This window comes from Plasmodium chabaudi, assembly GCF_900002335.3.
Source record: "Plasmodium chabaudi chabaudi strain AS genome assembly, chromosome: 3".
NCBI lineage: Eukaryota > Apicomplexa > Aconoidasida > Haemosporida > Plasmodiidae > Plasmodium > Plasmodium chabaudi.
The window spans coordinates 588276-600657 of NC_030103.2; the positions used below are offsets into that span (position 1 = coordinate 588276).

General features: G+C 24.1%; 4 protein-coding genes across 4 annotated transcripts; 2 read left to right on the forward strand and 2 right to left on the reverse strand.

Annotated features, from left to right (window-relative positions):
• Positions 1–457: 457 nt before the first annotated feature.
• PCHAS_0317200 (ATP-dependent RNA helicase DDX47, putative) lies at positions 458–1969 on the reverse strand (the record flags this gene model as incomplete). Its single annotated transcript, XM_737612.2, has 1 exon — positions 458–1969. One exon carries the CDS (start codon positions 1967–1969, stop codon positions 458–460), a length of 1512 nt encoding a protein of 503 aa, XP_742705.2.
• Positions 1970–2752: 783 nt separating this feature from the next.
• On the forward strand, positions 2753–3157 carry PCHAS_0317300 (small nuclear ribonucleoprotein Sm D2, putative; the record flags this gene model as incomplete). Its single annotated transcript, XM_736173.1, has 2 exons — positions 2753–2887; positions 2987–3157. The coding sequence occupies 2 exons, from the start codon at positions 2753–2755 to the stop codon at positions 3155–3157; spliced, it is 306 nt and encodes a 101-aa protein (XP_741266.1).
• A 1026-nt stretch (positions 3158–4183) lies between these two features.
• On the forward strand, positions 4184–9406 carry PCHAS_0317400 (patatin-like phospholipase, putative; the record flags this gene model as incomplete). Its single annotated transcript, XM_736174.2, has 1 exon — positions 4184–9406. One exon carries the CDS (start codon positions 4184–4186, stop codon positions 9404–9406), a length of 5223 nt encoding a protein of 1740 aa, XP_741267.2.
• Positions 9407–10474: 1068 nt separating this feature from the next.
• Positions 10475–12007, reverse strand: PCHAS_0317500 (pre-mRNA-processing protein 45, putative; the record flags this gene model as incomplete). Its single annotated transcript, XM_016799923.1, has 2 exons — positions 10475–11897; positions 11991–12007. The coding sequence occupies 2 exons, from the start codon at positions 12005–12007 to the stop codon at positions 10475–10477; spliced, it is 1440 nt and encodes a 479-aa protein (XP_016653231.1).
• Positions 12008–12382: the final 375 nt, after the last annotated feature.

Sequence of the window (12382 nt, forward strand, 5' to 3'; positions counted from 1 at the left end):
TATGAATGTGGAAAAACATGTTTTATTCCAATTTGTGATATAGCCATTTGCAAAAAAAAAAAAAAAAAAAAAAAAAAAAAAAAAAATTATAAATTCCCGGCAAACGACCTTTTATTTTCCAGCTTCATGAAAGTTAAAATGGTTATTAAATTGATGCTACAAAAAAATAATTGTAGCTTAAGTTTGCAGATTTGATTGAGAATATGGAATGGATATATATCCAAATAATGCATAGCTAGTTAATCGAATTTGATTAAAAGGTGATTAGTTTTAAAAATAATTTTTAAATATGATACATTTTGACCAAGTTGTATACCATGTTTTGAGGGCACAGTTGGTTAAAACAAATTAATATAATAAATAAAAATGGAAAAAACAAAGAAAATATTAAAACGAAAAAATGTAAAATATATAAAACAAATTGTTTGTAAAAAGTTGTGTATGTAGTGAATATGAATTATTTTTTTTTTTTAAATTTATTTTTTTTGTATAATTCTTGATTTTCTTTCATTTCAATTTCTGATAATCGTAAAGCTTCAAGGGCTTGGGTATGATAAACCAAAACATCATGTTCATCTATATCAGTAAATTTATCAATTTTTTTATTTAATTGTTTTTCAATTGTTAAAAAGGCTTCAACGTCATATTGAGTAACGAAGGTAATTGACTTCCCAGTTTTTCCAGCTCTAGCAGTTCGTCCAACTCTATGTATATATTCTTTACAGGAACATAGATCAAAATTAATAACAATTTTAATATTTTGTAAATCTAAACCACGTGCACCAACTTGCGTTGAAATTAAAATATTATATTTATTTGTTTTAAAAAGATTTAAACTACTTAATCGTTGGTTTTGTGTTAATTTGCCATGTAAACAAATCGATTTTAATCCCAGATTTCGACAAAAAAAATTTAATTTCTGAGCGGTTGCACATGTATTAGTAAAGATAATTATATTTTTATTTGTAAAATAAAAACATAAACTACATAAATAAGTATATTTATATTTCAATGGTAAGAATATATAAGTTTCTATTAATGTTTTAACGGTACTATATTTATTTGATACTTCAATTTTGATTGGATTTTTAAGTGATGCTTTTTTTAATTTGGCTACGCTTTTTGTCATAGTAGCAGAAAATAAAAATGTAATTCGATTGTTTGGTAGAATTAGTAGAAGTTTATTTATTGATGATTCAAAATCAAGAGATAATAATTTATCAGCTTCATCAAAAACAAGATATTTTAAATTTTTTAAATTAAAACCTTTTGTATTATTTAAATGATCAAGTATTCTTCCAGGGGTGCTAATTATAATATTTGGCTTTTTAGCTAGATTTAAAGATTGTGTAACTATATCTACACCTCCAAATATTGTGCATATATTTATTAATAAGTTTGAACCTAAGGCTTGTGCATTTTGTGCGATCTGAATACATAGTTCTCTAGTTGGTGATATGATTAAAGCAAAAAAACTTTGTTTTTTATATTTTAGTTCTTGCAATATAGGTATTATAAAACAAGCAGTTTTCCCACTACCTGTTTCGCTCAATCCAATGATATCCCTTTTTTGAAACACTAACGGTAAAACTTTTTGTTGAATTAGAGTTGGTTTTTCCCACCCTAATTCCTTAATACTTTGCAAAACTTCTTCGCATATGTTTAGCTGACTGAAGGATGTTATTTCGTTTTGTTCATTTTCGTTTGTGTCATCTTCTTTCTGTTCATTTTCTTGATCTACAAATTGGTCATCCTGTTCGCTTTGGTTTGAGTCACTATCTGTTGGGTCGTTTTTATTTGATTTATTTTTTTTATTTATTAATTTGTTTTTAATTTTGTTTTTTTCCTTTATCTTTTCTTCATACTCATCTTGCATATTTTGAATATCCTCTTCCTTCAATATTTTGTAGTTTTTGTTTAACTTTTTATCAAAGTTTTTCAAAACGTCATTAATGTCGTGATGCTTCATCGTTTCGATATCCTATTATATCCTGTTTTTATAATTTATATATTTTTATCGTATGTATTTGTCATATTTTTTTACCTTAATTTGTATGTTATTTTTTTCAAATTTTTTTATATTATTTTTTTTTTTTTTTTTTTTTTTTTTGTTAGCCTATGGGCAAAAACGGGAAGGCATGAAATTTGTCAAGCAAAACGCATGTAGAAAGAATGGGAAAAATAAATCGGAAAAAAAAACATTTGAAAAAAATAAACAATATTTTAGGTAAAGTTGTGAAATATAAACAAATTTAAGAATAAAAAAATGAGAAAATAAACTTTTATGTTTTGTAAAGGTGTTATTTTTTAATATAATTTTGGCTGGAAAAAAAAATAAAAAATATTATTAATTGGTCATGTAAAATATAGTAATAAGAACATACATAACTGGTTTATATATATGATAAAGAGATATTTAAAAAAAAAATAATAAAATATTAATCAGAATAAATGTAGTTTCATTGAATGGTTAATTGTTTATTTTACAAAATTGAAGAAAAATCTTTTAATTAATTACAGTGTTAGGGTGGAGAACAAAAGTTGGTATATGACCTGACTCATTTCGTATGTAAAAAGGTAAGGGAAATAAAAAGTGATATAATGATCGATGAATTACGTGAAAAATGTATTTATTTTATTACATATGAATAGATAATATTACATGATGTTTGAATATTTACATTTTTATGATCTTAGGAAGTATCAAAATTTAGAGACGTCTTTTTATTTACTTTTTAGTTTCTTATAAAATATGAAAAGTGAAACTGTTGTTGAAGAAAATCGAGATAATCCTGAAGATGGACCTTTAGGATTGCTTTCAGAATGTGTTAAAGACAATGCGCAGGTTTTAATAAACTGCAGAAATAATAGGAAGCTTTTGGGACGGGTAATGATAAAGGAAAGAAAAGTCAACCATATAATGCATACCTATTCATATATACATATTATACATAATTTTATTTTTTTTTGAATGACATTGATGCAGGTTAAGGCTTTCGATAGGCACTGCAATTTACTTTTAACCGAAGTTCGAGAAATATGGGTTGAAGTTGTTAAGGACAAAAAGAAAAAGAAAAAAATAAATAAAGATAGATATATCAGTATACTATTTTTACGAGGTGACTCAGTCATTCTAATTTTGAGAAATCCAAAATAGTGTAAAAGTCTGAGGAATCATATAGGGCTACCTCTTAAGTAATTTTATTTTTTTCAAACGAATTAAAAATTTGGAAAAATACAAATTTTTAATTCTAACTAGATAGAAAATTGCGGCTCACGCAGTTTTATTTTTCTTATTTCATCTTATTTTATCTTATTTTTTTTTTTTAATGAACAAACTAAAAAAGGCGAACATATTTTTTATGCGTAAGGATAGTAAAATCTATGCATCCGGCTGTAAAAACTGTGTATTCGACTTTTTAACTTATCATTTATAATTTTACAATTTTATAATTTTATAATTTAAGAATGTCGTTAAAAAATGTAAAGAAACTGGTTAGGATAAACGATTTGTCATTTTGTGACTCACCATCGACTTATTTATTGTGTATTCTTTTTATTTTTTTTTTTATAATTTTTAAAAAATGGTGAGGCATAGCGAACTGCCGATGGCCCATTTGTAGATACTAAATGGAAAAATGAAAAATTGCAAAAAAAATAAAATAATAAAAATTGTTGAAATTGTTGAAATTGCTGAAATTGCTGAAATTGCATTGGGCAGGCATAAACATGCTTGAAACGATTTTTATGTTTAAATTTTTTTTAAATTGGTACAGCCTATAATAAGTAAAATATTCTATATAACGTATTTGCAAATAGAGGAATATTTTTATTAGCACCAGCTGATTGATGCTGTAAAAAAATTATTATAAGTATATACATAATTAAAGTAAGAATAATAAATGGATAGATAGTTTAATTTTTTTAAATTAATTTTTTCAAACGTTTTATTATTTATTTTATATACCTGCTTAGTGATTACATTAAGTACAATCCGCTAGGTTTCTTATAAATTTTGTCATCGTAATGTTATTTAATTTTTTTATAACTATACATACAAAATATATAAATTAAAAAAAATAATTTTTGGCATATACTATGAGATATAAATATGAAAAGTGTAAGAAGTAAATATAATAGTTTTAAATAAAATAAATATATTTTAAAAAGTTGAAAAAATAGAATGGGAAATTCAAGCGTAAAGGAAAGTTTAAGAGAGGAGGAAAATATGGAGGAGTTAAACAAAACTAATAAGATAGATAAAGATGAAAAAAAATCTTCTAATGTATTTTTGGAGGACAATATAATAAGTATGTACATTGATGAAAGTAGTTTTACTGACTTGTTTAAACTACAGGATATATCAAAATATATTTTTAGTGCTGGGAAAGAAGAAGACATTAAAGAAATAAAAATAGAAACAAGTCCTGAAATAAGTGATCAAAGAACTATCGAAGATATCATTAATAGTAATAATAAGTATATTATCGATTTTGTAAATGGTCAAACCAAAGATTCAAAAATAGAGATAGCTAATTTTATTTCGTTTTATGATTTCTTTTTAAGTACCCAAGAGGAGGTAATAAATAGTTCAGTAGAAAGTGAAGGCCAAACGGATGAAAAGAATGGCATGAAAATTGATGAGAAAAATATAACAGATCAAAGATGTATATATAAACAGATTCGAGAATCTATAAACTATATATCTACAGAGAATGAACAGATATGTATTCGAAATTACTTAAACCATTTTGATTCTATGATGTTTCCAATTAATCTAATAATTTCAAAGATGAAAAATGAAGAAGTGCCAATCACAGATGAGTTTGAAAATGATAATGATGTAGTAAACAAAAAAAATCAAAGTAAATATGAAAAAGGGAAGTTATATTATCTAATTGAAGAAAATGTAAAGAATATGTTATTTGATGAACGACGAAGGAAGTCTCATAATATGTATACTAAAAAAATGTTAAAACATCGAAATAGTGAAATAGATATAAATAAAAATATGAATTATGAACAAAAGGGTGTTAATACAATAGGTGAAAAATTTACAAAAATGAAAAAAGAAAAAAGGGTTACCATATGTATGAGTAATCATAAATTGGGAGTTAAAAAAGTTGATGAATCTTTTTTAAATAAAAATATGAATTATGAACAAAAGGGTGTTAATACAATAGGTGAAAAGTTTACAAAAATGAAAAAAGAAAAAAGGGTTACCATAAGTTTAAGTAATCATAAAGTGGGAGTTAAAAAAGTTGATGAATCGCTTTTAAATAAAAATATGGAAGTAGAAAATACAAGTAATGAATTAGAAAGTGAAAACAAAATGAGTTTCTATACCTATTATATAAAAAGAGGGTTACCAAGAATATTTAATAAAAGAAAAAGTCATGTGAATAATATAAAAGAAGGGAAAGAAGATAAAAAAAAAAAAAATTTAGGAATATCATTTTCCCCTGCAGGATTATTAATACCTTACCATTTAGGTGTTAGTAGTGTGCTTGTTGAAAAGAATATAATGAATGTAAATACAAATTTGGGTGGTTCATCAGCAGGTAGTATATGTGCATGCTGTTTAGGGTTAGGTATAAATGTATATAAGTGCTTGTTCTTAGCAGAAAATATAATTAAAAATGCGCATATAAATGGATGTTATAAAAAATTGGAAAGCTTATTAAGTATGGAATTAAATAAATATATATATAAAGATAGTTATAAATATTTAAATGATAGATTAGGTAATGTATTTGTAGGAATAACACAAATACTGCCATATTATAAAAGATTAAATATAAATAATTTTTATGATGACTCTGATTTGAAAGATGCAATTGTAGCATCCTGTAATATTCCTATGTATATATCAAATAATGTATTTGCAAATTTTAGAAACAAAAAATGTATAGATGGTTTTTTCAGTACAAAGAGAAAGGATTTTGGTTGTCCTAATACAAAAACTGAGAGAATAATAAAGGTATCACCATTTGATGCTGAATATTTAGGTATTGAAAATAAAAATAATAGTGTAATAAGCCCACAATTAAATAAGTATAATCATATTATATTTTTATTTATCTCTATCAAAAACTTATTTAATAAATTTATTAATAATATATTGATCGAAGAAGAATACCTTTTTTTAATCCAAAATTTACGTAAAGTAATGAATGAAAAGGTATTTGATTATACAAATTTTATGAAGCAATATTTTTTTCCTATTTCGCATTTTTCAAAAAGGTTTAAAAATAAATCAGATAGTACATTACAAAAAAAAAATAAATATGATAAGGATGAAATAATTATGAATATTCAAGAAAGACTTGGAAATCATTTATCAAATTCTTCTAATGAAAACTCGGTGAAAATAAATTTGTTTGTTAAAACATATGAAGAAATAAATGTAAATTTGTATAAGCATAATTACGATGTTTCGTGTTTATACAAATTTTGCGTAATCTTAATTAATATAACAAATAAATATTTTATGGAAACCTTTAACAATGCTTACTTGGTTAGTGTTTTGACACGAATTAAGATGGAAAAGTATGGAGGAGAGATCGACATAAATAGTAGCAGTAGTGACAGTAGCGGCAGTAGCGGCAGTAGTAGCAGTACTGACAGTAGTGATGGTAGTGTAAATAATTTAGAGATCCGAATCGAAGAAATTTTTGATTATATGAAAAGCCATAATTATTTGGACCCAAACAAGTTTATAATTCTTTTTCCTCACCTAATAAACCACGTTATTTTATTTTTTTTCAAAGAAAGTTTTTGTAATGAAAATATATTGAGAGACCATCGAAGATATTTAAAATCAAAGATATTAAATATGATAGATATGTTGAAGAATATGTTTTTAATTGAATTTGTAAAGAAGGGGATTAAAAAATATGTTTTATCTCATGGTTTTGAAAATGATTATAAAAATGAATTTAATTTAGGTATTTCACAAAAGATTATACATTTTTTAAAATATAGGCATATATATAAAAATTTTATATGTATAACAAATGAAATAAAAAATTCAAATAGTAAAATATTAAAAATTAACGAGTATAATTATTATAATTTTATTAATATTAATAAAGAAGATATAGGTGATTATTATATATTTATGTATATTTATTTGTATGCAATTATATTTTATAAATCTGCATTTTTATTATCTAATGAAGAGAAAGCGATATTTGAAGAGTCTAGTATCTATTTTTCTACTCCATCTCAAATTTCAGAACTAAGTAGAATACATAATGATATTCGTCAATCTAATTATACTTCGATATATAGTAGGAATAGGAATAGTATAAATTCTTATTCATTATTAAATAACAATTTAAAAAAAGAAAATGTTGGTGCCTTAAAACTAGCCACGAAGAATTTTGAGTCATGGGTGTCTCTAAAACTTCAAAAAAATAGTGATCCAGATGTAGAACCCATTTTTGATGGCTCTAATTTGGTAGAAAAATATAAAAGGAATAGCATAAGAAGGGAAAGTAGTTTAATAAGTGACAATTTCTTAAATAGGATAAAAAAGAGAGACACAAATGAAAATAATAAATTAGAAGATCAAAAACATGAAGACAACTTGTTCAAAGTAAATAATTTCCTAATTTTCAATAATAATTATGCACGTGTTAATAATTTAGAAGAATATATATATTTAAATAAAAAAAATATATTGGAAATAAATATAAAAAATAAAAATGAAATAATATCAAACATATATAGTATATATGTATGTTATTGTGATGTTATAAGCTTGTTGAAATTTGTCTTGAATATAAATTTTTGTGAAAAAACAAAATACAGATATTTAAAGAAAACAAAAGGTTTGAAAAAAAAGATTGAACAAATGGCAAGAGATAAAAAAATGAAACAAAAAAATGTAAACCATACTTCTATAAACAAATTTAATAGTGATAGTAATATAGCTTGGGCAGATATAGATAGTCAATTTTTTGATGAAAACATTAATAATAATAATAATGTAGATACAACAAAAGAAATGAATAATCCTAGTTTTAGTAACAGCTTTAGTAATAGAACTACAACTTTCGAGGATTGGTTGGTACAAGACAGTTACGAAATAGAAAATTCCATTTTTACTGAAAAGCGAGAAGATGAAGAAGATCAAGAATTTTATAAAAATAAAAAAGACGGTAAAATGAGTGAAAGTGAAAAAGTAAAAGATAATTCAGAATATTTATTACAAGGAAGAAAAAATAAAATGACTAGTTCATACTCTGATACAGAATATAAAAAAAAAAAAAAAAAAAAAATAGATAACAAAAAACATGAAACAAATATGGATAATTTTCTTAAAGATTTTAAAACAAATATAAATCCAGAACTATTTGATACATATAATACCTATTTTATAAAAAATAAATTTCCTATAAGAAAATTAATTAGAATGCTACTTGAAGGTACCAATGATAAAAATATAAAAAAACTGTATGATATGGGAAGAAGTGATACCTATATGTGGCTATATCTTGAATATATAAATATGAGCATTTATTTATTTAAAAAAGTGTACTCTATATATTTAAATATGATTTACAATTTTCAATCATTATTATATTTGACGAATATGGATTTAAAAAAAAAAAAATACGAAGTTTCAAATATACTTAATTCGGTAGAAAATGTGATTTTGTATGTTAATGGGGTTGAGTTTAACCTTTTTTCACTTTGTAGATATATTTCATTTTTCCTGAACAGTACAGGTATTTTTGGTGTTAATTTCGCTAGTTTCCTGAATAGGCAATATAAAAATGTGTGTGTGCGTAATGATAAAAAAGCTAGTCTAAGTAGAAGATTATCATGTAAACTTTTGGGAACAAAAAAATTAGTTAGGTTTGATGAAACGAATGAATTAGTAGGCAAAAAAAATGGAGAGAAATTAATAAAATCTGAAAAATGGAATAAAAATATAGGAGATCGAAATTATAATTATTATGAACAAAAAATGATGAAAAAAAAAAAAAAAAAAGAGAAAAGACAAAAAGGAAAAATAGCATATAGGAGTATAAGTTTACCAACCAATTTAACAAAAACAGTTATAAAAATTAGCAATTTAAGAAATAAAATAAATTTAAATAAAAACATAATTGAAGGAATAAATAATAATTTTTTAAAAAATACACCATATGAACATATATATAGTCATACAAATTTTTGGTTATATTCATCTTCGGAAGATAGTGATGATGAGCATAAAAAAAATATGAATGAGCTTTGGATGAGTAATAATAAAAATCCTAATATTCAATTTGATGATATATTTGATGAAATATCAGAAGAAATGGATAGCTTTTCAGTAATTTCGAATTTTTTTAAACCCTTTAAAAATATGGATAGTAATAATCTGAACATATCAGGTTATTTTGGCTTTTAACAAAATTAACAATGCTTATAAATTATTACAAGATTATATTATTACGATTGGTACTTGCTATGATATATGGTGGTACACATTTACAAAGCGTATATATGGATTGATTTGAAGATTCTATTTTTCTATATTATTTTTTAAGCATAATATAGTGTGATTTATTTTGTGGGCATATATCTTTATCGTTGTTTAATTCATAAGATTGTGTATTCCTGCATGTACGAGATTATTGTGCTTGTTTCATACATAAATAATTTGCTTTATTTTATTTATACTTAATTTATTTCTTATATTTGTTTGTATTCTTAAGTAGCATGACTTTTTATATTTTCACCAATGTGCATTATACAACGTAACAATTTACTATGCTTCCAAAATTCGTGACTGCTTTTTAGTTCCCCATACGTTCATTATTTATTATTTATCATTTATTATATATTGTGGATATGCCATAAGCGTATTTATACTTATTATGGGTGGGCAATGGAATTGTGTTAAACGAAATGTGTGATGCTTTTACATTTTCTATAGGCTTAGCATATTTAGTAAGTCTACTAGTAATGCATATTTATGCCCACAAATTTATGAGTGCTATATGCATATATGTACATATTTTACGTTTGTGCATTATATTTTTTTTTAATTTTTTATAAAATAAACAATGATTATGTTCATGCATATATTTAAGCATGGACTTGATAAATTGGAAATTAACGAATCTGATAATGTTAAGATATTTAAAAAAATAAAACAATTAAAATTGTGCATATTTTATATGCATTTTGAAGTTATTCAAATGTTTTGAAAACCCTTTTAATGAGGTTTTCTAAGATATAAAAAAAAAATTTATAAAAATATGAAATACGGAAAAGGTGTAGGAAGATTTCCCAGGATGATCTCTTCCAGTAAGGACACCCTGGATGTATGTCTTGGGAAGAAACAAACAAAGAAGTGAAAATTGTGGATGCACTTATGTAATCAATATAATAGCTATAATCAAAACAGAGAAATGGCTAGGTTAGACATATAAAACAATGGATAAGCAAATTATGATAGGACAATTACGTAGGGCTATTTTTTTTTGGCTTGTGATAGTAAGCTGTCTAAGCCAAAAGGGTCAAGAGTGTCTTTAACAAATTTAACAGGCTCTGTATTTTTGGCTGTTTCAATTTTTTGAAGTGTTTTACTTACTCTTTCATTTGAGAATTTATATATATTGGTAGAATTTTTATTATCAAATAGAGATGTATCATAAATTTGATATTCATCGTTGTCTTGTAAGTTTGAATTGTTATTATCTTCATTGATATTAAATAAACTTATATCATGTATATTTGTATTTTTACTAACATTAACTTTGTTTAGAGCAATTTGTTCTTCTATATGTCTATTTTGATAATTTTTCATTTTTTTAAGATTTTTTTCAATTTTATATTCTCTTTCTAATTCTCGTTTTCTTTCGTTTATAATTGAACTTTGAGCATTTCCTTTTTCTCTTCTTGCTTGAATAGCTAGATTTCTTAGCATATCTTCTTTTTGTTCCTTTTCTTTTAATTTTTTTTGTTTAATTATATTATTACGCATTTTAATTTCTTCTCTAGCTTTTTTTTCAGCAACATATAAATATTCACTAAGGTGTGCGAATTTTTCATTTATTTCAACATTATTTAATTTTTTATAATCACTTTGTATTCTTTTATCTAAAGCAATATTATATCCTTTATTATTTTTCCAATTTGAAACACATGGAGGTAATTGCCATTCTTTTTCTTCTTCTTGTGTTAATTTTCTCGTTGGTGATCGAAGTATTGGATAGTCTGGTGAATTTTTAACGTTAGGAAGTTTTTTATTTTTAAATTTTGATACATCTAATGGATCTGTTGATTTTTCAACTACTTTTATAATTCGTTCTTCTAAATTATTATTCAATTTATTTTGTGGTATATATCTATAATATTTATCTTCCTTTTTATTATTAAAACTATTTTTATTAATTTTTTCATTTATAATATTTTCGATATTTTTTTTTGTATTTTCAATTATTTCCATTTCTTCTTTTTCACTTGGTTTATAAATAGCATCATTATATTTTTCTTCTCTATCTTCTGCTTGTGATAATATTTTTTTTTTTCGAAGTTTTTTTATGGATTCATTCGTTTCAACCATATCAATATTATTATTGTATATATGTACGCTTTCATTAATTAAATTATCATATCTTACATTATTATTTTCATCAATATATTTTAATACTAAGTTACTTTTTTGTTTTCCTTCTTTTGTATTTAATCCCATATTGTTTGGGTATTGGTTTACATGAATTTCAGGATATGCTCCTCCATCTTGGAAATCTGCATTGCTTGAAATTCGAAGGTATTGCCTCTTAAGGTATTGATAGCACTGTTTTTTTGTTTCATCCTTTGCGTTTATTTGCTTTTGGGACACTTCACTTTCCTCAACGTCGTATGCCTTTTTTTTTGGCTTTGGGAGGTTTCTGCACAAGGGGAAGTCATAAATGGATGAGAGAAATGGATGATCGCTTTAATTTTAGCTAGCTATGGCTTCGACAAAATATGCAAAAGCTTACCTTAAAAATTCAGTCATTTTGTGCCAAGGATAGTGGTTTTAGAAAGGTGGAAAATTTTCGTCATTTATCGAGTTCAGCTCGCTTATGGTTTTTCCTTTAGTTTTCTTTTCCCTTTCCCTTCGTTTGCCTTTTTTGGAATATGGCAAAACAAAGAATTTTGAAAACTCAGATTGAGTAAATCTGGGATAGCTAAAAAATAATATCACTTTTTCAATACGTTATTTCATAATCATCATTAAATATTATATAATATATTGAACGTATTGGTTAAAATTTGAATTATGTAACTATTAATAAGTTGAAGATATTTATTATTTTATTTCATTAGCTATCTTTATTTTACATTTTATGGAATACATTATTTTATTATTTAAATAAAATAAATAAAGGAA